The sequence below is a fragment of the Phaseolus vulgaris genome, chromosome 3, assembly GCF_051622355.1.
Source record: "Phaseolus vulgaris cultivar YP4 chromosome 3, ASM5162235v1, whole genome shotgun sequence".
In the NCBI taxonomy this organism is placed as follows: Eukaryota; Viridiplantae; Streptophyta; class Magnoliopsida; order Fabales; family Fabaceae; genus Phaseolus; species Phaseolus vulgaris.
Window position 1 is genome coordinate 14,146,410 of NC_143500.1, and position 25,473 is coordinate 14,171,882.

Here is a 25,473-nt window from a genome sequence, read left to right on the forward strand (position 1 = left end):
ATACAAAAAAAATTGGATGAGTCAAAATTGAAAAGCAAAAATTAACATGTAAAATAAAAATGATGAATTGATTAAACAACCTCTTTTTTTTTTCTTCTCTAGTTTGAGTCTTTCCTCTTCTTCCATTGGTAGTTTTGGGATAAGAGAGTGTGATGAGTTGTTTGAAATGGAGTGAAGAGAATGATTGAAAATGGATGTTATTTTATTTTATATGTGAGATTTGGTATGGGAATGGGTGAGAGTATGCTCTTTCTTTATTTCTGTTATAGCCTTAAAATAAGGAATTAAGGGAAGAGTAGAAAAGTTAGTTTGTTTATAAAAACTGTACATAAACAATAATTTTATTTTTTAAGTAATTAATATGAAATGAAAAAATACTCTATTATAATAATAAAATGAGATATATTAAATAAAGATAGAATAAAGAAATATGTGTATATAAAATAACGGTTATAATGGGAAATCCTTAGGTATATTTATATATATGTTAATTGAATATTTAAGAGATTGGTAGGTACTTTTCTTTTATCTTTGTATATAAAATTTCTTGTTTTATTTTATTTACTATTTGTAATGATTTATAATAATTTTGTAGTAGACAAAATATCCTAAAATGCATTGAATCCTCTTGGTTTGGAACTTTCTATAACTTTTTCACATGGCTATGCTTCGGATTCAATGTTTAAGTTTGTCAAATTTCTATAGTATTTTTCTTTTGTAACTTAATTGATTTTAATAATTTCAAATAAATTTTGGATTAAGTTTGCTTCTTAGTTTTTTAAAATTAAAAAAATGAAATAAAATTCTGTTAACTTACTTTTTTTAAAATTGAAAAATTGAAATAAACTTCTGTTAACGTTTTAATTGTAAACTATAACAAATTTAGATGACTTAGCATAGTGAAATAGGATAATATAAAATAATTTAAATGCCACATTCTTTCTTAATTATCTTTCTATTTTTTTGGGTTTCAATAAATTTAAACAAATAGAAGAAAAATGTTTTAAAAAGTGTTATTAACATTCCTCTAATCTATATTTTTAGAATCTCATCTTAATTTATTGTTTGTTAACTTAAATATAATTTTTAATTCTCCATATCCATAACTTTCTTGTTTCAACATAATAAAAAGACATAATAATCACTTATTTTCAGATATTCCTTCAATTGTGTATTTAATGTGAAGCAAAAGAAAAAAAAAAGTATATAAATATATCAAAAAATATTTTGAATTAAAATTAATATGCACATGAATATTTAAAATTTTAAAAATTATAACAACAGTTAAATTTTAAATCAACAAAATAATATAATGAATGTAATGCCAATATTCAAACAAGATTCATACAAAATTGTACAGGACTGTTAGAGAGAGGGGATGATGTTTGATGCATACAAATAGTATCCCAAGACAATAATAATAAATACTATATACAAAAAAGACATGGATCACAATGAGTGAATTCCAAAAATGAGTTATATTTGAGCTGAGTGAGAAGATATAGAAAATCAAACAGACAGCAGTAAGTCGATTTGACCTCTGCATTTCATTCATCCAAGCTGAGTCGAAAGAGCCACCATAGCTGCACAATACTCGACTGGAAGTGGAAGTGATGAAAGTGACATGCATGCATGCATCTAAGCATGTTCCTTTTGGTTTTGGCCACGTTCGTTTTCATCATCTTCCTGTTATACTCCCATACCAACATTTTATTGCATATACAACAACTAGGACATGTTGGAATCTTTATGACTTCTAGCAACTGGGTCCCATGTTAGACGACTGCTCCTCGGGATTCGAAGTCCTATTTTCATTCATTGAAAGTCCTATTTTCGGAGAAAGCTTCTTCACCTCCTCTGCCGTGTAGATGAAAATTTTCCTCACAACACTACAAAACTCACTGCAACAACAAAGTACCCACAACTTAGTTTCATATAACACAAGCACACAAAACTAACCATCCACTGTTTCCAACTGCTAATCAAATTATCCTTTCTTTTCTTGAGCATCATCACAACCCCACAAATATTGTTAACCACAGAAAGATAAAAATGCACAAGTTAATTAAATGAACTTACTCCCATGGGTCGTCCCCAACCATCATCGTATCATCTTCGTTGTCAGTGTAGACAACCTGCCATTTTTTTATGGACCCACACAGCTCAGTCTTGATATCAAACATCTCCTCCAATTTCTTGAGCAGATCTTGGTATCCATGAAATCGGGTTAAATCCACAGCCCTCCCAACGGCCATTCCTTGCATGTGAACCTAAAAAAGCATTAAATTACACCATAAATAAATAGTCTAAAAACAACAGTTTTCAGGAACGATGAAGATAAATGCTAAACCACCTAATCCAAATTACCTTGGTACAGCTCCTTATTTGCCTGCTTTGCAATTCCTGGGGAGACAGGCATGATTTTTCAGCATCACAACTTACTGAAGGCTGATCAGATTCAGCATCTAAAGATGGAACAAACCTATCATCACCTAGCCTTCCAGACAAAGTGACTGTTTGTAGACATTCTTCTGCATTAGAATTCTCAAGTAGCTGGATCCCAAAGAGTCTGCAGCCATTTCCAGTGTCTTGTCTCTTCTCTCCAGCTTCTTTAGGGACTGTATCTGACATTGATTCCAAGAAATTTTGCACCCTATTAGACCAATATATTGATTTGTTGGAAGGAGGTCCCACAAAGCCATTCCCACTAAAACCAAGAATAGTTGCAGAAGGATTGAACTTGGGTGATGGATAGAGGCCACGTCCATGTTGAGGATCACAATAAGAGAAAGATGTAGATTCAACTGGAGATTTCCACATGCCTGGTGTACAAAGAAAGAGGATAATGTAGAAAAACATAATAAACAGCATAATTTAAAAATGAAATTGTGTAACACCAACCCAACAAACTCACCTTGCAAAGATGAATCAGGCATTGTAGAAGTTAGAATAAGAGGCCGTGCCCTCTTGTTTCTTTGTGTTGGCTGTGGGTTTGCAGGAGTGGTTGAGACATGTGGCTCCAATTCCCATGAAGAAACTCTATCAGGGCGCAAAATTGACAATGGTTCATCCCACTGCACCTGAAATAGGATTATAATAGGTCATAAATTACAGAACCCAAAAACTGATGTTTAATACTTCTAGCCATCAGGAGTATCAGCAACTATTTGGCAGCTAAATGAATGTTATTGCAACATTATTCTTTACAAAGAATGTTTAACGAGTTTCATTTCAACTCGATCAGTCTGAATCATGTAAATTAACCATATAAAAAATAAAAAAATAATCTGCCAAGGTTGTGAAAAGAAATGTGGTAGAAAAATGTTTCTTCCATTCATTGGATGGTCTCCCAAAGTTCAAAGCACATATAACAAAGGATGAAGAAAAAAAAATACTAGACAAAAAATGTTTAAAATCATACAAGGCATCTTGCATATTTTACCTTTAATGATCGCCATTCGGAATCAGGCCACACCAATGATTTATTATCTCCAACACCCACAATTGTGCCACTGAACCTGCATTCAGGGGGAGAGGAAAGTTATCAGACAGTATAATGTGATAATATTCAATTAACAAATACAGCTAGTCAAGTGAAGCACCTTCTTTCGGGAATTTCATCACCTTCAAATCTCATTTTAAATCTCATCCCAACAGAGAGTTTATGACTCTTAGCTTCCAGATATTTGTTGACACTCACAATAAACTCTGACCGGCTTGTTCTAAGATAAATATTGACAAATCAGCAGAAAGACTTAAAAAAAAAAAAGAATCAAAGTATTCCAGCCAAAAAGAAGTTCATTAATTGCAGAAAACAGGCAAGCACATAAAAAGATGTAAAGTTAAGGGAAAAAACAGTAATATATGACAACAATAACACCACAAACAAAAACAAAAGGACAACTAAAACTAACAACTTCATACTGTTAAATATAAAACCTGGGCTTGTAAAACACAGAAAACAGTGTTCCAGTGGCAATGGCATGAGATGCAGTGGCCAGAACACCTAAATGCATACTGTGACTAGATATAACAGAAGAAGGCACATTGCTCTGCTGTCTCATCACCCTCCTAACCCCAACTCGCAGCTCTCCATTTTCATCCCTGGAATATAGCATAACCAGCCAAAATCACAAACAACAATAAGGAATAAAAACAAGAGGGGAAAATAAAGTACTATTTCTTGACCGCACTGGAATGGAGGCATAGTAGCTTCTGCTGTTAATCACTTGCCTTAAGAATATAAAGGCATCACCAGCCACTAACTTTTTGGAACTGACAAAGACACTCCACCCAGTGGTAAGTAAGTGGCGCTTGGGTTGCCCTGGAAATTACTCAGTTCATTCAGGAACTTACTGACAGTATAAATAAACATCAAACCTAGTCTTATATAGAAATCACAGTACACTTGCAAGCTGTACCTTCAGCTATTAATGAGGATGATCACCTTAGCTCAGAAAACATAACAGACCAGGTGGCCACAAGTTAAAATTGATGCTTAAACTACCCTTAAAGATTAAAATACATGGATACTATTTTTGTGGTATAAGGAAGAAAACTGAGAGAAATTAAATAGTTAACCACCATGGATTCCCTGAAAAGTTTTTCCAGTAAGAGATTCCCTAAGAACTACAGAAAAACAGACTATTTTTTCACTTTTGAAACAGTTATCATATCTTCCATGCACAATGAGAATAGTTTTCTTATCAGGGCACCTGTACAATATATCATGGAATAAATTAGTCAAATATTTGAGTAAATAAGCTAATCTAAAAAATTATTTCCTATATTGCCTAAATTTATCATGTCTCCTTATTTATTTTTATTAAAGGTCCCACATTAGCTAGGAATGTGGTCAGGATACTCTTCACAAGAGTTAGACAATTCTCCCCCATTGAGTAACCCCAATCCATTTCCAATATAATACCAAATTCTGTTCAATCTTAATGTTGGGTCATTCAATAGAGGTCCAAACCTATAACTGCCATGCTCACGATGTCCAATCTTGGGCATGGGATGTGGTTTGTTAAGATTCCCATCCCTCACTGGATATGAATACTGACAGAATATTCCTTAATGATACCTGAGCAATCCTCCTTACTTGAACTAGTTTTTTAGCATGTTGGACGCAGTTAATTTCTAATAATTTTCCTCTACCACAAATAAGACTATTGTGTGAGTAATATGCATCACATCATTACAGCCTATAAATCTACTCTCACGTTATTTATTTCAGAGAACTATTTCTCTCATTTCCTACTTCTCACCCTAAGCCTAACAATTTCAACAACTAATAATAAAGAAATATGTGTATTATCCTATATCTTGACTGCAGCATATTAAAATGCAATGCTCGAAATTGAGTTGTAGCTGACAGGTCAACTGAATCTTCATCGATGCAAAAAAAAAATTTCTTCAAGCAGACACTAGAAGTAAAAAAACACTCTATAACAGGTTCATGGGATAAAACAGGTTGAAAGAAAAGGGGAAAAGAAACAAATTAACAAAGATACTAACCTCGAAAAATATGTCTAAAATGCCATTCATTCCCATGTAAATCAGTTGCCACCAGTTCTTGCCATGGTGGTTGCTGTGACATATCCTGAACATATACGCAAATTACAAGAAAAGAAAAGCTGAAAGAAAGGAAGATAAAGTTTATCTATTGCCATTTCGTTAAGGGGAAAGAGTGTCTAACCAATGGAGGTAGACAATCATCCGCATGTCTTCGAAGAACAGAGAAACCCCCATGGGTACTGGTATCAGAAGCAGTAAGTGTCTTGCAAAATGAATGGATCTTGACCCTTGGAGATTCTGTCAGAGGATCATCAGGGCTGGTCACCTCACTTTGCTAAACCAACAAGGCAGGGTAAAATAAGACATACACAACGAGAAAAAAGAGAACTCAAATGGGCAAAAAACAGTTATGACTTATGACTAGAAAAAGGATTTGAGAGACAAATTGAACGTAGATATATAAATAATGTAAAACAAAGAATAAGACTACACTCACATCTAATTCAGGAAGCAAAGTTATTTGTGCATATACTTCATCTGTTTCGGATTCAGCCTACGCAACCAAGATCAATCAATAATTAAATCACTGTCAACGTAAATCATGACAAACTCCCATACAAGTCATTGACAAACAGAAGAATATCCAGTAAGATTATTCAGAAAAATCAGAACTCACCCGAAGATGAACATTGACCACTTTACATAATATTTTAGAAGGCAGATTGAAGGAAGGCATCTGCTGCTCCAATCCCTCATACATCGATGCCTCAAGCTATAAAATAGAAAAGCAGAAGACAAAAGAGAACATAAACCTTAAAAGTACAACCACAAAATTCTGTCGAAACAAATACTGTAAGGACTTATAGATCAAAATTAGGACATTATAATAAAGTTAAAACGACACCATCAAAGATGCTAATTAGCGGCAACATAAGAAAAATAAAAGGTGGTTCACCATTTCACAAACCAAAATAGGAGGTGAATTGTGGAAGAATGGTAACTTTTTCTTTAAGTGTACCTTTCTTGACTCTGAGAACAGTGCATGCTATCCACTCCTTGAATGTTGCTTATTTTTCAACATTGCTAGGATAGGCGATTTTATTAAAACTTTGATATCATATTATGAAAGTGAACTATTAGTCTAACTTAACCTTACATAACCTGTTTGTAAGGTGAGATTAGCATTCCAGTTATATATTATAATTTGGTTATATCTCTAATCAATGTGGGATCTCCAACAATAAAAAAAACTACAATTCCCCTGTGAATTTTTTTAGTGAAAATACACAATTAGAGATCTATCTTTGACATTGACCTTGGACCAAAGTGATTATATGTCAGGTATAAAATGATAATTTTGTGCTAGTTTTAATATCAGTTAATGCTACTGACATTATTGGAAAGGCCAATTACAGTAATTTTTAGAGGCAATTATTATACTTGTGAAAAGAATATCTGAAAGTAAGGGAAAATGTTCTCCCTGAATGATTCAACAAAAAAAAGGTTCTTAAATAAATACATTTTAATAAATCAATACAAATTTGTCTGAAATATAGAAAACACTTATCAAAGCACTCTATCAAACAGTTGTAAGATGTAATTGTTTAAGTCTTAGTGCACCTATAATTTGATTAGGCACTAACTAGCAGGGTGTATGTCAACTCCAAATATAGTACGACAAACATTAGGTGCTTATGGTTTCCAGCTTCATGCTTTTCAATAAAAACCTTTGGGTTAGTCAATCAAATGTGTGTTTACTCACTGACTGTGTGCTCACACTGCTTTAGTTCTATCCAGTGAATTCTCCCGTGTGGAATGTTTTGCAGATTCAATTATACTTTGAATTCAAACAATCAAATACTTTGGGTTGAATTTCTAATGATTTGATTAGAAGTATTTTATTAGAAGAAATAAAACACAGTGGTGTTGCTATTCTTTTTTTTTTCTATTCTTATATTAGGTAACAATTTCAGTAAATCAAGGTTATTGATTTTAAATAAAGCTTTCAAGAAAGTTTTGTCCTCCAGCATGTTTAAGTATTTATTTTACAATCTCATAAACACTTGTTTTGAAGCCTTTTTGACTAATATTCTCAAAATTGAAACATTATTTCTGCAATTAGGACTTTACAGAGGACATTTTTTGTAGTTTATTAATTGTTAGTTATTAACATTACCATAGATTATTTATGAAATGAAATTTCACAGTACGAGAGATTTGAATTGAATCCCATTTTGCGGCATTGTGGTGATTACTCTGGTTACTTTGGAGTATGAATTAAAGGTTTAGAAGGCTTGAGTGGTTTGGGCTAGCATGTATCTTGCCCTTGTTACACACCAATCATGAACCCTACATTTGAGTTCTGAAAGAAACATTAATACTCAACGGGCCACAAACAAACATTAATGGAATATACAAACAAACATTATGCATAGTTCTGAACACGAACAACCAATTAAGTGGAAATGTGGCCTCTCCCACAAGAGACTAAACCAATTTAACACTAGCTAACAATTACTTTTAAGGAAAAACTGTTATGAGGATACTGGTAAGGTGAATCCATGTCAATTGCCAACAGGGTCTTAAATCTTTGAAGAACAGAACAATTAAATCAAACCATCAAAAAACCAAGGAATAGAATGATTCAAAAGTAGGAGCACATGCATCTCACTGCAATTAATGTTCAAAATTAAGATCCCATGCCCATGAAACTTGTACCCAAATCATCTTGAAAATTGCAATGCTGCATGCAGTAAAGATAATATGGGTATACAACCAAAACTCAAGGTACATGATTCAAAACTAGGAACACAGGCATATCTCACTGCAGTTCAAGATCAAAAATTAAGATCCCATGCCCACGCAGCTTGTCCTGCAAATTGAAATGCCATATATGCATTAACAATAATATAGGTATACATGTAAAATGTCCCGGGTGTCATTCAGAATCAATGTTGTGACAAATAACAACCATGTCATAGTATATCATCAAAAATTAGTTGTTTTACATTATAGACTAACGAAATCTAGAAATGATAATTTATACCACAAGCAAGGAGGCCCATTAAATGTCTTATAAAGGCAACTTTCATCCCTATAAAAGGATAAACATTCTAAATTTTTCCAGGCTTACAAATACATTTTGCTTGCTAAGTTCAAATTAGGAATTTCTAACACTAAAAATCTCATACTAAACCAAAATACCTGTTCCATGTGACCTTGTGGAAAGTAATAAACTCGCTCCCCTTCACGAGGGAGAGTGACAAGGGGACCAGCACAGGCATGCCACAACTCCTTGTATAAATCATCATTGATTGCCCCTAGAAAAAAAAAAACACGGAAACACGATGACATAAGGTGAATGTGAAATATACATTGAAAACAAACACCTATCAACAGTGATAATAAAGCTGCCAAAAAGTTCAGTCAGACAAAGTCATTCACGACAGAAAGCATGGGTGACAATAATACCACAAAGCAAAAAAGCAGCTGGATGTGTCAAGCCTGCTGCAAAACTCAAGATACATTGCCCAGCAACAACATACAAAATAACTTCAACAGAGAGGGTAAAAAAAAGACACCGTGCTTCCGATCCAAAGAACAAGAAGTATTACATTCTATTAACCAACCATAGAGGAAGTTTAGAAGGTTGCAGTTGTAGAAGATACCATTACAATCCAAGTTCTAGTTCTATCCTTTTAGGTGCTAGTTGGAGTTAGCAGCATGTATATTTTTTACAGCATCTATACTATAATTAAGTGTCCAGAGTACATAAATACTAAACAGGTACAAAGAAGGTGCAATCTCAAACTCGGCTCTCAATTCGAGACTTAAAGACAATCACGAGCAGGGTGAAACAAGGGTAAAACAGGTCAAAATTTACTAGAACAACAATTAAGCATCATTTGAGTCAAAAACAGACAAAGCAGGTTAAGAGCACAAAATATAGCCATCTATTTTCGGTAATTTTGTTTCCGGCATAATTTTTATCATCAATAAATCATCACTCGGATCACTTACTACAATCAAACTACATCTTATCCAAAAAAAGAAATTAAATAGCAGAGGATCAGTGAAAAAGGATGTCACGTGAGAACAAATTGTGTGAAACCTGGAAGAAGTCCCGCAGATTTGTGTGTTGAAGCAGAAAACGCCATTGAATTGAGTAAATAGGCTGTGAAGCAACCTAAACAAAAGCAGAGAAAATTGAAGTGTGTGAGTTGCAGAAAATGGTTGAAGATTGAAGTGAAGTGATGAAAATAACAAAAAAATAGTTGTGAAGATCCATTGGCAGAGAAGTGATTGGGAATCGGTTCAGAATCTGACTCACTCTTGGAGAGAGTGAGATTGGTTGGAAGTGGAACAGTGTGAGTGCGCGAAGGAAGACGCAAGGTAAAACTAAAAGTCACACAATATAATGCGTCTCCTCAAACCCCTATACCTTCTCCCATTGTTCCAACCACATGTCAACTTATTATAATTCTTTTTATTTTCTATTTTTAGTATACAGTTTGTTAACATCACATATTTTGTCTTTAATACACTAAAGTAATATAGTTCTATTTCAATAATTCTAATTTTGTTTCAATTTAAAGTTAATAAATTAAACACATGTTTGGTATTTATGTGTATTTATTAAAAAAATGTAATTAATATTAAATGTTTGAGCGACAAGGAATCGTGTTTAATTCAGACAAATCATTTCTTAATTATAAATTAAGATGAAATAAATTTGTTGTCACGTATATTTAATAAACTAGTTTCAAAATTTGTGGGTTGGGTATCAAAAAAGAATTTGAGTTATATTTATTATATTATTGATGAATTATTTTTATAATTTATTTTACATATTACTATTATTAATAATATATATCTTTCGATGAGTGAATGTTTTATCTAACACCATTTACACTTTTATTTCCTCATCTAACATCATTTTGTTTTTATTTTCCTGTCTAGCATTATTTAAAAAAATTGATAATTTTAATTTTGAATGCATTTAAAAAATAAATATTTTTAATGTTTAAAATAGTTAAAAATATAATTAATGAATAAAGAAATAAGTTTTTACAAAATAAAAATAAAAAAAGTAATAAATTAAAAAAAATAGTTTAAAATTATTTTTTTCAAGAATGAAGAAAATAAAAAATTAAACCCTACAACAACATAAAAGTTGAATCTATAAACATAAATTAGTATTTATTTTTATTATTATTGATGATGTAATCATATTAATTTCAAGTAAAAAATACAAAAATTAATTATAAAAAAAAAAAGCAAAGTCAATTAGTATTAATTAGTAGTGGACACACAAATAATATTGAAGTGTTTATCCTAAATGTAAAATCCTAACCAAAAAAAACTAATGCAAATGTTACACATAATACTTAAAAATGAGAAGAAAAAAATGCAAAAATAAATAAGTATAGAAAATAAAAATAGCAACAATAAAATAAAAACAAAAAACAGAAATAAATAAAGAATCCTAGAAAAAATAATAATAACTAAAAACATAAAAGATATAAAATAAAGACAAAACAAAATAAAATAAAGATAAAATATATAAAAAAATAAAAACAAATCCAAACAAGATAAAGATAAGAGATATAAGACGATACTAAATAAGTATATGTTGATCATAAAAAGAAAAATAAATAAGAGATGATCATTCATTTAATATTTTTTTCAGTGGTACATTAAATAGTTTGTGTGAAATGAAACATAATTAATGACGAGAAATGGACGATCCAGTAATGTTGGGACGTGTTTTTTTTTTTTGTGTCCTGATGTTTGACAATATGAACATTTTTTTGTTCGATCATGTTATTCTCTTATGTCAATATCAACTCTTATTTGACTTTACTTAGGCCTCCCATTTGAGGTTCTTTTCATGTCAGGACTTTGGACGTAGTATTTTACCAATGTATGCAGGTCAATACTCTTCATTTATGAGTTCACCAAATAGTCTTTTGTAACACATGAAAGACATGTTGCAATGTTGTTGTTTTTATTTTTATATTTATTTATTTTTACATTTTTTTCTCATTTTTAAGCATTAAGTGTAACATTTGCATTAGTTTTGTTTTTAGGATTTTACATTTAGGGTAGACACTTCAATATTATTTGTGTATCCACTATTAATTAATATTAATTAACTTTGGTTTTTTTATAATTATGTCCTGTATTTTTTACTTGAAATTAACATGATTACATAATCAATAATAATAAAAATAAATACTAATTTATGTTTATAAATTCAACTTTTATGTTGTTGTAGGGTTTAATTTTTTATTTTCTTTATTCTTAAAAAAAATAATTTTAAACTAAACATTTTCAATTTATTACTTTTTTATTTTTATTTTGTAAAAACTTATTTCTTTATTCATTAATTATATTTTTAACTATTTTAAACATTAAAAATATTTTTTTAATGCATTCAAAATTAAAATTATCAAAAAAATTAATTTATTATTATGTTTTCTTTTAAATGGTGCTAGATAGAGAAATAAAAAGAAAAGGGTGCTAGATAGGGAAATAAAACCAACTAGATAGGGACTTGAGTTCAATATATAATTTAAAAAAAAAGTATGTGATGGTTAATTTAAAAAAAAATAGTTATTTTGAAATAGAAGTTGATTAATTACTTATCCTATTAAATAAATAAATAAATTATTTTCTATTTATTAAATATTAAAATTGTTCAATTAAATTACATATTTCTTTATATAATATACTAGCAAAAACACATATCTTAAACATGTGTATTTCTGTTTTTTATAACTTTATTCTTTTTATAATTTTACAAAACTTTACAAATTTTATTGTTATTTCAAGTTCTTTTGTTATAGCAATAATACAATTATTACAAGATTATGTATAGATAACTAATAAATTATTGAGTCGAAACTAATGTTTCTTCAACTTACTTATCATTGTTCATTATTATCTAATTAAATCGATATTTTAATTTAAAAGTAATAGTTTTTCTCTTGAAAACTTAAATGGAGATAAGAAATAAATAATTGATATAATTTTTTATGTATAGTCCGTTATGTTATGCCTATATCTAGCTTATGTAATTAATAATTATTTGATTAAAAAAATGTTTGAAATATCAATACATTATAAATGACATATTATAAATGAATGACTGTGATATGAAACTTAAACTTAACCTAAAAAAATTGATTATCAACAATTTTGTAAAATTAAATTAAATTTAAGTTTTATTATCGTAATACAGTATTAAATTCATTAAAAGTCTATTATAAGTTAAGATTAGTTCACTATCTATTGTCAAATTCTATTTCCTTAGGGTGGATGTTTGATGTCTTTATATATTAATCTTTACAAAAATTTTATCAGATTATTTTATAATTTTTGTAAACATGAGTTTGAAGAAACAAATTAATACAATGAATACTGTGGTAATTGTTTTTTCTTTTCTATCATATTATTTGATGTGGAGTGATTCATGTTTTTTGGTTCTTTAGTCAATGATCAATATTTCTTTCGTGTTCTTGTTGATATTTTTTAACAAATTAATACAAAAATTTGTATTTAACTTTTCGTACTTGCCACTAAAAGTACATTTTTCTATATATTTTTAGTTTACTAATTGACACAAAAGCAGTATATTTTTTAAAAAAAGTCTTAAAAAAACTAATTTTATTCCTAAGAATTCTAGCATAAACATGGTAAATTATTTTAATTAATTTGTCTCAATATTATAACATGTTTTATTAATTTACCAAACAAATGCAAAATAGTATATTTCAACTTATTACAACACAATATATAGAAAGGGAATGACAAAAGCACTTAAATTAGATAAAAACAAATTTTTATTTAACTACAAATATATTTGTTCGTCATAACATAAGTCTTTCACAAGTGACTACTTGACTGGAATAAAATAATTATACACTCTAGTAATTTACTCTAAAGTTTGAAGCTTAAATGATTTACAAATTTTACTTTAGTTTCCTAATAATTTTTTCTTGATTTTGAATCCCAACATTATCTATATATATTGACTCGGAAAACATATAAATTGTTATAGTAAAAATATTTCAGAAATAAAAAATAAACCATTTTGAAATTCTTCAAATAATAAGAACAAAATACAAATACATATTTCTTCAATGATAAAATTCAAAAAAATAAATATTTCAGTTATAACAAATAAGAAAAATTACTAGAGTCTAAATACAAAATTCAGAAATTATACAGAAATTAAACAATTTTACCAAATGTTTAGTAAAATTATGTCTAAAACCTTATATTCAAATCCAGTAGTTATACTAACAATTTCAGTGTAAGACAATCTAAGTCAAATAAGAAGACAACTCCTATTAAATACAATTGTATATCAAAAACTAAAAATTAAGCTAAACCTATAATATGTTTAAACTTGCATGATTTCAAACTGTAAGTATGATTTGAAATATCTTCAAATTTGCATGAATTAAAGTAGTAAGTTAGGATTATTTACATACTTACCATTAAGGTCCTTGCTAACCTCACCTGGAACTACACCTGGAACTATTCGAAGACTTAAAATGCACTTTCAGATTGAGTAATGAACACTTTTATATAAATTTTCTATGGAAAGCCTCTAATAGGATCTCAATACCAACAAACCATGAACTCAGTTCAAGAAGAAGGACAACAACACCACAATATAGCATAACGATAAGGCTACAAAATTGCACCATGATCAAGTAAAGTGAGTTAAAAGAAAAAAAATATGTATTAGAAGCTAATACCACAATCTAGAATAGTCTCAACACATTTCACAAGATTGGTTTGTTTGAGCATGTTATACATACACTTGAAAGGCTAATAGGTGAAAGTATCAGAACCCTAATCATCATTTTCAGTTGTGCCATCTTTGAGGTGAAAATGTTTTTCTCTCTTCTGGAACTCTGTCAAACCTTTTCCACTTCCTGTCACACCAACCTTTCCATGAGGATCATCAGGAGATTTAAATATACTTTCCCGTTTTCTTCCAGAGAAGAAACCAATCTGTATGCAAAGCCAAAGTATCACATACAAGAACAGAAAAGATCATTGTCAAAACTCAATTTAAGCATGTAAACAACCAAGATACAAAAGTTCATATCAAGAGACACTTAAATTTTTTAATATCCGATAAAAACATTTCTCCAAGATATTTCAATGAGACAATCCTTTACATGCAACTGTTTCATATATAAATGTGCATAACCAGTTCCATTGTACATATATGATTATTGAATACAAGTGTGTACATTATGCAATAATCTATCACAATCTACCAAACATCATATATACATGTTCAAAGTGTCAAATCGATGAAGATATGTCATGTTTCAAAAACGAACTTTTAACAGGTATGCAGCGCTCAGTTTAAATGTATAATGTTGAATCAATTAGAAATAACTTTTTTCAATGACTTTTAAGATAATTATTATAAAAATTAACAAATTGACTAGATTATGGTTTGTAAATGAATGACAATGTAAAAAAATTGCAATATCGAGTGTTATTAATATAGAGTTCAAAAAGGAGATAGAAACCAATATTTCCATAACACTTGTATTCTCTTCAAATTATCTCATGATGAAATATAGTAATTCAATATAAAATTATGCATGTTAGGAAGACAAGCTGGATTAGAATGAAACTTTGTAGACAATCTAATCCTAACCAAGCATAAATGTAATGTACCCTAACGGACCAAATGACTTAGTTAATTTCCAAGATTTAGTACGGAAATGCATGTAGAAAAGTGAATCACTGCAATTCTAACATGAAAACTACCATTGGTCCCGTAAAAGAGAACCTAAAACAAAAGATAGCACAAGGGTGTAATATCATATCCAATCAAGCCTTGTATCCTAATGAATCAATTGCATAGTTCAATATTTACTATTTACTAGAAAATGTATATACAAACAAATAAAATTTCAATACAATACAAGAAAACTACCATTGGTCACAGAACCTAAAGTAAGGTGCAAAAACTTCTCAAAGCTTATCTGTGAGAATAAAAATAGTTGCAAAATTGAGAAAAGCACCTTCTTTGCCTTTCCTTTGGTGGACTGAAATTGCTGCCAAGCATTTTGCCGCTTATTTTGTGTGACTTCAAGTTGCTCCATCCTCATCTTTGACTTAAAGGCATGTATTTTCTTGCGTTTAGATGCTTTCTGTGATTGAGTTAGAAAAAATGTCATCAATGTCATCATAGCTAAGTGCCAGATAAACCACAAACAAAAACAAGTCCAGAACCCACTAGCAAACATTTTTGTTCTTGGAAGAACATACAAGACCAAAAACATCACCCAACATATCTAGAATCCTATATAAAACAGAAAACTCAGGCGTTTCATCAACATTGAAAACAACCATTTTAATTCAGACATGTATAACTTGCATAAAACATCTCACCACATCCTCAGGATCATCAGCCTCTATACGAAGTTTGGCAGGTAGACTGCGAGACTGTAGATCAATCGATGCAGCTTGCGCAATTTTTCTTTTGATAGCCTGTTTTGTAGCCTCCGCAACTCGCTCAGCTTCTAATAAAGCATCTACAGACCCTTCTTGAATTGGCCTTATATTGGCCGGATCAACCTGTAATAAACAACCACCATCAACACATGACTCATTGGTTCTTTTGGAGAGGGGATAAACCGGGAAGATTCAATATTAATAGTCAAAAGTCAACTCATATAAGAGAGTATGATACCACAAGATAAGGATCCTTCGATTGGTTTTTTAATTAATTTGATTTTCATTTTTCCACTCAACACTTTATTATAATAGGACCACATAATATAATTGGTTTGTGTCTTCAAGATGTATGGCCGAGGTTGTTTCTTCTCCTGTAAGCTTAAGGGAAAATCTAGTATTTTTGGAAGTGGCAGAACACCACTATCATCAGTTGTAATGGATTATCAAAGCAAGGATATTGGGAGGCACACAAGACAAAACCCACACAGAAGACTCAACTAGCACTCACCAGCATGGACAGAACTGCAGTCCACTGATTCCACTTATCAATAAAGAGACTAACCAAGAGCCTGTGGGTTATGATCTTAGCTGAAAGTACAGCTGGATATGCAGACGGGCAGACCCGTTTAAACCCACACTATAAAAAACCTGTTCAGATAGCCCGCTTTTTAGACAGACTTTCCTTCTTGCAAACCGTATCCGCCCAATAAAACCCACGAATTAAATGAGTCAACCCGCACCCACAAAGACACTAGAGATTGATTTTTTAGCATCCATTTGCATAACAATTTACTTGATTCATTAAAGAAAGTTCAACCAATAGAAACAAGAAAATAATGAATTTTGAGATGAATTAGACTTGGTAATGCAGGTAGCAAATAGCCCGTGAATTCTGCAAGTAAAACCCAGTTAACCTACAGGTTGTGCAGGCTGGGTATAAAAAACGTTTGCAGGTGGGTTGTGGGCTTTTGCCCAAATACCTAGCTCTGGTTGAAGGTGAGCTAATGGATGAGGACACGACAGGACTAGACACCAAACTCAATGAAGAGAAGAAATGAGGATATCTTAAAAAGTGGGTTTATGCCAAACTCAATCTCAAAAAATGGCTTAAAAGATAAGGATTGCCCCTTACTTGTATATTATATTTTGGCCTTATCTTAGTCAATATGAGATCTCCAACACACCCGTCACACACAGGAACAAACATATTTAGCGTGCAATTAGATATTTGTGGGTGGTCTAAGGAGCACTAATAGCGATGACACAACAATCCCAATGAACTTCACTAAAATAGGTTCTAAATGACTCTGATACCATCTTAGTAAGTTGGTTTATGCTTGAGTCAATCTCACAAAATTGGCTTGTAAGGTGAGGTTTACCCTACTTATATTCTGTAAATTGGTCTTATCTAGTCAATGTGGGATTGTCAACAAATATAACCAGCAAAAAAATCACATGCAAAGGGAATCCCCCAAATTCCATTTCAATGACAAGGTTGAATTTCTGGTGTAGTGTGGACAGTTGTTACTTATCAATTGCAGATTGACCCATTCACAATTTGTGAAATTATTCACTTATCAATTGTAGATTGACCATTCACTCTTTGTTTGTGAAAGGAGAAATCCTTTGGAAAAGGAAAACCCTTTGAGATTTTTCTACTATTCTCTGTTCATTCAATAAAAAGTTGTGGCAGATTTCTTTTCTGTTGCCACACCAATCAGGTCTTCCATGGCAGTACATGACAACCCCTTTGGGATGTTGCAGGAAACCTTGGTGGAAATCATGCCACAAAAGCCCCCAACCTAGTCACAAAGGAGTAAGATTAAGCTTTGGGTCAGTGTGACCCAACCCTAGACCAATGCAACCCGAGTTTCATTGATTTCAAAACTGTTTTTGGTCCATACCAACTCTAGCCCAATAGTTCCTTTAAAAAAAAGTTGGGTCATACAGCCCAACCCAACCTAAATTACCAGCCACAACCCAAACACACAGCAGTTCTAATTCAGCAACCACTGACACTAACCAGACACTGGTGGCAATGGTGCATCCTGTGACCTATGCTGCCACCACCTGCGACCTATTCAGTTGCTGCCTGGGACATGTTTCATCCTATTTTCTCTTTTGTTCCATCCTTTTTTTGTTTCCTTTCACTTTGAAGTAAATCGGTCCTTTTTTTTCTTCCTTTTTCTATTTTCATATTCAGTTTCCCCTTTTTCTGTTTATCTTTATTTTCTACTCAATACTTTTGTTTGTCCGTATTTAAAGTCTTGAACTTCAACTTGGTAGCATTTTTCTTTCATTTTATGGTTATTTGAATTCCCAAACTTGTTATTAATTTAAAAGATTTTATGAAAGCTTCACGAGTTAATGTAAATTCTAGAGTTCGATCACACCTATATAACTCAATAACTCCAACCACTATTTTCCTAGGTGCGGGAAAATACCCATAAAAAGTAAAACAAATAGCAATGAAGAATTTAGAGGGAAATTTATGCATGACCACAAATGACACCTCATGACTAGCAATGGGATCATCGGGTGTGCATCAAGTAGTTTTTACAAGCCTTACCTCTTCTTTATTACCCCAATTGTCATAGGATACATAATAACCATTTGGTGTATAAGCCTCAATTGTAGCATCATACCTGGAAATTCATAACACAACAAAGTGAAAACACAGTAAACATAGGTAAATGAAATGGGAAAAAAATACAGTGATAGACAACAGTACCACTCCCCATCTTCACTCCAAACTCCCTGAACTTTGGTTCCAATAGGAAGTTTCTCTTGAAGATCAGAACTGCTATCCAACTGTTACAAGATATCGAAAGGATTAGTGACAACAATTCCCGGATTGGGAAGATATTCCCCTATCAAATCATATCATTTCTCCTTTTTTAATGTAATCAAATCATATCTCTAATCAAATCATCTCCAACAAAAGTGAAACAACATAACAATCCTTTAACAATTACCAGAAAAGTATTGAGTATAGAGATATAATTAGGGTAATAGTGACAAAACAAGTCATCACATTTAGAGATAATTTCAATAGTTGCCTCCACAACCGTTGCCAGTTTGTAATTTCATCAATAATCAATCACAAGAAAAGTATTTCGTACAGGTTATGATGTACGTATCTGTTACAAGTGTCGGACACGAAATGTATCTGATTCGGCAATTTGTCTGATCTTAAAAAAATAGGACACAATGGGTTCATATACGTTTAAAATATATATAATTCACAAAATAAATAAATTTCGTTGTAATTTCATTAAAAAAGTCATTATAAAATATTATCCAAATGTATATACAAATAGTGAGTTGCTTTGCTTCTATCAACATTTGTAGCCACAGAACTTGTTTTTTACTAAAGTGGTACTCAAATATCAAATCTGGAAAATTATTTCGTGGAACACATCAATAAAATTATATATCTTTTGTATGTTTAATGTTTGGAATAACATAAAATAGTTAGTTGCTTTGCTTCTATCAACATTTGTTGCCACAGAACTTGTTTTTTAATTAAGTGGTACTCAAATATCAAATCTGGAAAATGATTTCATGGAATACATCAATAAAATTATATATTTTATGTATGTTTAGTGTTTGGAATAACATAAAATAAAAATAATGACAGTTAAATATATGACTATAAAGAACAAAAATTACTATTAGAAAAATTATGATTTTTATATATATTACAGGAATGTTATATATGAGGCTATTTTAGCAAAAAGGGGTTAAAAAGTGGGATCCTTGAAGTGTTGTCTTATAAATAAGTTGTGGACCCTTCTCATCAATAAATTTTTCTATGGGATTAAGGTTTAACCTAAAGGACAACGAGAATTCATAAATCATTATTAGTTGTATCAATAAGCAACAGTTCTAACTTCCAAGCACTATGTTAAGCACTCTTCTATTTGTAATTAATTGCTGACACTTTACATGTACGTATTTTAAATGTAACCTTGTCAGATATGTACTTTAAATGTAACTGTGACAGATATCATGACAGATACCGTGTCAGATACGTACTTTAAATGTAACTGCGACAGATACATACTTTAAATGTAACTGCGACAGATACATACTTTAAACGTATCCGTGTCAGATGGCCTGATAAATGTATTGGTGCATCACAGCATACAGGTCATCAGATTCAGATACTATTTCAATTACTTCCTCCACTACTTCTACTAGTTTTAATTTCATCAATTATCAATCGAAAGCAATTAAATGAATCATGAACAGGCAGTTCTATCTATGCAAGGTTGTCAAACTTGAAAGTCTACATAAACTTGGAGAGTTTTCACAGTAACAAGTTTACTCATCATAAAAAGTAATATTAAAAACATACATGCATTACATAATACTATTAATAATTCTACATTTTATCTCCATAACAGAAGTAGCAAACCACAATAATAAAGTATGATAAGGCATCACCAAGAGTTTCTCACAAGAGTTCCTTATCAATAAAAACATCACTTTAATGAGTAACCCACAAACATGGACTCCTTAAAGTTACAAAAAGCTCCTTATACAAGCAACTATCTTCAATTTTAAGGAAAGACGTGGTATCCACATTAAAATAAAGTTTTTACTGATAAGGAATCCTTGTAAGAAACTCCCATTGAATATGCTCATAGTACTAAAATAGAATCACATCCATAAATTCTCAAATCATACATATATTCATAAAAACATGAGTTCTTAAGGTGAAAAACTTTAAAAAAGGAGTTAAAATCTTCAAATCATTTGGGCCATAAGAAAACACAACACTGTGAGATCAATGGGAAGCAAAGTTTGGGTTGGATTTCAAATTCGCAAACTTGTTTCTTAACTAAAGCTTGTGAGAGTTTACCAAAGTTTATCCTGAAAAGAGTTAGACCATGGTTTAACTTATTTTATTTACCTAGCATTGTAAACTTGCAAGATCTGACTAGATAACTCAAGATTTAGACAACCTTGATTCTATTTTAGCATATAACAATGCAATCTGTTGCAGATACATATTAATGCAGATAAATCAACTGTTCATCTGCAACCTAAATTATAGCCAAAAGCAGACAGAGACCTGGCATATGCCAATGCATATTTTCAAACATCCTTAAAATGCCAAAATAACCCACCAGCAGGCCCAGTAATCATAATATAGGCAGAAGATACTACCAGACAATGCACAAGCAACTCAATACATGTAAGTGACCAGCACCACCCAACAATAATTTATTTCCTCTTCAGAATTGGACTGCAGGAAAATTGGAGGGAGGAAGAGGAGGGGATATGACATGATCCTTATCATGCATTAAAATTCATCTGGCTGTATCTATGCTAAGGGCTTTGTAAAGGAAACCACGAGCAAAGGACCAAAATGAGGACATGGAAACTCCAACAATCCTACTACAACAAAACAAAGGAAACCATGAGCAAACTGAGGACTTAACGTACTGCAGTAAAACCTGGGTCTTCATGTTCCTGTAAAAAAATCTCTCTACTTTTTTCTTTATTGTAATAAAAAGACTCTGGCAAGAAAACTGATCCACGTCCAAAGGAAAACACTAGATCCACCAAAATCAAAACTAATGACAATACTAATGCCCCAAAGGAGATTTACAGACCCCAAGAACGAAACATACACTTGAAATGAGCAATTGCTCGTATAGTCCCAAATTCAGAAAATAATTGTTATATATATGGGGAAAACAAGGGAAAATAAGAGTACGGAAAAAGGCATAAATTGTATGAAAAAACTAGGCAATATTAGTAAAGTGTTCTCTAATCATTATTTCCAATTTCCCTGAAAGTAATGGTGCAAGTAAACTCCAAAATCAAACGAGAATGCAGAGAACATACCATTTGATTCTCCTTATGTATTGACAAACTTGGAGATGTACCAGCATTAGGAGCAGCCGTTGAACCAGAGATTTCATTTTGCTTTGCAGTTGCAAGGAGTTCCTCCGTCAAAGCAATGACCTGCGTAACACAATTTTAGGGCACATATTTGGAGTTCAGTAAAACAAGAAGTTTTCAGAAAATGTTTACATGATAAACCAAAATTAATGTCAAAATTCTAACTTAGAAGAATCTCAGTGTGAACATCTCATATCAGGTGAGAGGAAGAAAGCATGCTGGACATCACGACAGAGAGCACACCTGCACAAGAACCAAGATAGACGTGATGTGCATTTTGACGAGGTTGTCTTTGGTTTTTTGTTTTGTTATGTATGTAAGATTCACTTATTTATTTGAACATGGTCCTCAGGTTGAGCAATTTGAATCATGTTACAAATTGCTGCAGTGCAGTTCCAAATATAAAGTAGTACGCTCAGCACCTTTTAAAACCAAGAAAATTCAAAAAATGAATTTGATTGGTAATACACAATACGGTGCATGGGAAGGGCAGACATGTTTGCCTACAAGGATCCTCTGATGTCTTTATGGTAGGGATCTGCTTTCTCGACAAAGAAGGGTATTGAGATTGAGATGATGAAGAAGTAGGAGAAGTGGTGTATTAATTGTTAGCATGAAAAGAAAAATGTAGTCATACCTCGGAAAGTTCCCTCTCCATGTCAACGTATTCTGAATTCGAAGGTTCATCGTTAAGGAGCTGTCTGACCTGAAAATTCATTGAAATAGGAATAAATTGACGAGACGAAACGAGAACAGAGTGAGTGAACAGTTGAATTGAGCTTACCTGGTGAAGTTGATCTTTGTAGAGGGAAAGATTCGAGGCCAACTCTTCTATACTAACTTCGTCACCGCCTTGCATCTTCTCTCCACAATCACAACCACAACCACAACCACAAGCACAACCGTAACCCTAACCCTAATTCTCCTTCTTCCTCTCTCAATCTTTCACCGCTGCCACTGCACTGCCACGCCTCCCCTCCGCCAAAACACAGTCATCATATCGTATCTTCACCATGGGCTTAACCACGGGCCTTCTAAAGCACCAATTCTTTTCGGGCCTCTTCTTAAAAGGAAATACTATTTATACCCCCATACGCTATATGGACCCCGTATTGTTTACACGTATGTGTGATAATAATAAATAATAAATTATAACTACAAATTTAGATATTATAATAAATAATATCTATGAATAATAAATACTAAATAACATATATTCAAAGTTTGAGATATATACTCACTAATAGCAATATCTATGAATATTGATAAAGAGAATTTTACTCTTATGAATATAATTTATTTTATTAATTCTACTTTTATGAATATAATTTATTTTATTATTTATAAAAATATCTATAAAAATAATAATTATCCTCAAATATTATATAATTATAATATATAAAGTTAATAAAAATATTTATTTTATAATTTGCATGATAACATTATGATAAACATACACTTCAAGTTTACACCTTTAGCTGACTTTTTTTTTTTTTTTTAACTTTGCATATTTTCTTCATTCTCTTTTATTTATAACTTTTTTTTACTTGTTCCCTTTTCTATAATGTTTTGGCAATTTCGTGTTGGTGGGTCTTCCAAACCTTCCACAATATCCTCTCTTTTTTTAGGTTAATGCTCTCTTTCTTTCCATCTATCTTTTGTGACTTTTTACTTAAACTCACTATTTAACTTTACTCTCATGTTATGTTATGAGAAGTGAGTTTGAGTCAAATGTCTTTATTGTCAACGCTCTTTTACAATTTTATTTTTCTTTGAAGAAAGCCTATAATACATGTAAGGTGTTTCCATTTAATGCAATTTGTAATACCATAAGAAATTGGCCTAACAAACTTTCGTAGTGATTTAACCAAAATCTCCAATTTTGTTAATGAATGTTTTCCAATCCTAATAATCATAAAATTTTATACTTTAACCATTTATTTTTCACATAGAAGCATTCCCTTCTCATTATTGTAGTATGTCTACTCCAATTCATATAAAATTACACTAACTCTTCATTACCATAATAATGAAATGATTTACTAATTTAACCCAACCTCTTAAAATAATTAACTACTCAATTATATGAACGAGTAAGATATGAACTTTTGTAATAACATTTTTTTTTGTTTTGACTAACATAAGTCCTTACCCATACCAGGAAAATGTGTTAAAACCAACTTATGTTATTGTTTAATTAAAATCTTAAATCTTATTAACCAATGATACTAGTAAACATCAAGTTTTATATAATTTTTTTGTTACACACAAAAGATGAACATTGCAGTAGTACGAAAATGAAAAAAGTTTAAAAAATATATAAAATCACGTCAAGGAATATTCTTGCGGTTTGCCATAGGTGTACACTTAACAATTTTTTTAACAACAATTATTTATCTCAAGCAAAAGATAAAAAATACATTTACTAACAACTCCAATTAAATCTGTCAAACCATAAAATATAACAATCAGTAAGTAAAAAAACAGAAGAGAAAGGCACGCGTTAATAAATGATTAAATAAATAAAGAATCAAAATCATCAAAAAAATGTATTCTTACAAAACAATGTATATTTATAATTTTAATGTTTTTAATATTTAAAAAAAATAAAAATATATTATTTTTGTTCCGGCCGGTTGACCTGGGTCGTCTTTATGAGTGGCTTGTCCCCACGAGCTAGAGCACCTTCGTTCTGCCTTGTCTATGAGTACCTGAAAAAGAAGAACAAAGGGGCGCCCTCGCGGCCGTTTGCACTCCGACGATCAAGTCAGCTAGCGAGAAACACCGAAGTGACTAGAGACTGTATGATTATCTCAATGACTGGAACTGTGTTGCCCTAATTGCCTTGTGCTCACAGCTGGGTGTGCCGTCAAAAACAACTAGGGTTTAGTGCTCTGTATAACTATGAAAGCATGTACCTTACTAGGGCTCTTCGTGCCCTTTATATAGGTGAAAACTAGGGTTTACCTCTGCGTTGCTTGCTATTATCTAGGGTTCCTTGGAGAAGGTCCTTGCGCCGCTATCTTTAGGATCTTAGCGTATCCGGCCCATGGACTTCCCTTATCTGGACTGCAATGTATAACCTTGCGGCCACTTGGGCTTTAACTTAAGCATCGTATCTTCTGTGCTATGTTGACTATGTTGACTATACGGCGACTATGTTGACTTCTTGACCACCTACCTTTCTCTTGTCCACGTCATCACACCCGATGACCTGGACGGTACACAAGCCCCCCAGTCTTGAGCTGATAACTTGTTTTCAGCAAAAAGACTAAGAAGTTCACTGTTCCATTTTCTTCTTCAATAAATGTGCGCATGGTTTCGCTTTTATCTGCTGTGTAATCATCTGATATAACTGACTAACTCTTGCTTTAAAGAAATCGACTTAGCGCCAACTAGTGCTTAGCTATGTGAAAATCAACTTAACTGGACAAACTATTAGTTTATAACAATAACATTTAACGCAAAATCACTTACTGGGCAGTAGGCGTGGGTCAGTCTTAGTATCTGAAATCTAGCTCGCCTGATCTGCCAAGTGACATG

General features: G+C 31.6%; 2 protein-coding genes across 5 annotated transcripts; both read right to left on the minus strand.

Moving 5' to 3' along the window:
- Positions 1-1,284: 1,284 nt before the first annotated feature.
- LOC137806672 (auxin response factor 1) lies at positions 1,285-9,978 on the minus strand. 3 transcript variants are annotated; one of them, XM_068606904.1, is made up of 16 exons: positions 9,848-9,966; positions 9,629-9,703; positions 8,722-8,837; positions 8,343-8,389; positions 6,194-6,289; positions 6,014-6,070; positions 5,699-5,851; positions 5,518-5,602; positions 4,234-4,324; positions 3,940-4,104; positions 3,603-3,722; positions 3,443-3,518; positions 2,915-3,080; positions 2,368-2,822; positions 2,080-2,270; positions 1,285-1,901 (listed from the first exon to the last, which is right to left on the minus strand). In XM_068606904.1, exons 5-16 carry the CDS (start codon positions 6,275-6,277, stop codon positions 1,757-1,759), a joined length of 1,788 nt encoding a protein of 595 aa, XP_068463005.1. In that variant the 5' UTR covers positions 6,278-6,289; positions 8,343-8,389; positions 8,722-8,837; positions 9,629-9,703; positions 9,848-9,966; the 3' UTR covers positions 1,285-1,756. The 3 variants fall into 3 exon arrangements, with proteins under 3 accessions (XP_068463005.1, XP_090156314.1, XP_068463004.1); XM_090300188.1 differs by having other exon boundaries at positions 8,309-8,389; positions 9,848-9,926; XM_068606903.1 differs by lacking the exon at positions 8,343-8,389 and having other exon boundaries at positions 9,848-9,978.
- A 4,113-nt stretch (positions 9,979-14,091) lies between these two features.
- LOC137806673 (nucleic acid binding/RNA binding protein) lies at positions 14,092-22,984 on the minus strand. Of its 2 annotated transcripts, XM_068606905.2 has the most exons (8): positions 22,715-22,984; positions 22,568-22,636; positions 21,874-21,993; positions 18,746-18,825; positions 18,584-18,659; positions 15,949-16,134; positions 15,579-15,707; positions 14,092-14,544 (listed from the first exon to the last, which is right to left on the minus strand). In XM_068606905.2, the coding sequence occupies exons 1-8, from the start codon at positions 22,787-22,789 to the stop codon at positions 14,383-14,385; spliced, it is 897 nt and encodes a 298-aa protein (XP_068463006.1). In that variant the 5' UTR covers positions 22,790-22,984; the 3' UTR covers positions 14,092-14,382. The 2 variants fall into 2 exon arrangements, with proteins under 2 accessions (XP_068463006.1, XP_090156315.1); XM_090300189.1 differs by lacking the exons at positions 22,568-22,636; positions 22,715-22,984 and adding an exon at positions 22,096-22,173.
- Positions 22,985-25,473: the final 2,489 nt, after the last annotated feature.

Bases quoted from the DNA above. Each gene is read 5' to 3' on its own strand.
- LOC137806672 (XM_068606903.1), bottom strand. From the start codon at position 9,674: ATGGCGTTTTCTGCTTCAACACACAAATCTGCGGGACTTCTTCCAG. The intron at 6,290-8,721 runs GTATTTTGGTTT...TCTATTTTATAG, and splicing joins CACAAGGTCACATGGAACAG to CTTGAGGCATCGATGTATGA. The intron at 2,823-2,914 runs GTGAGTTTGTTG...TTTGTACACCAG, and splicing joins GCCTGATTCATCTTTGCAAG to GCATGTGGAAATCTCCAGTT.
- LOC137806673 (XM_068606905.2), bottom strand. From the start codon at position 22,789: ATGCAAGGCGGTGACGAAGTTAGTATAGAAGAGTTGGCCTCGAATCTT. The intron at 16,135-18,583 runs GTAAGGCTTGTA...TGTTTATTACAG, and splicing joins ATTGGGGTAATAAAGAAGAG to GTTGATCCGGCCAATATAAG. The intron at 14,545-15,578 runs GTGCTTTTCTCA...CTTTGCATACAG, and splicing joins CCAAAGGAAAGGCAAAGAAG to ATTGGTTTCTTCTCTGGAAG.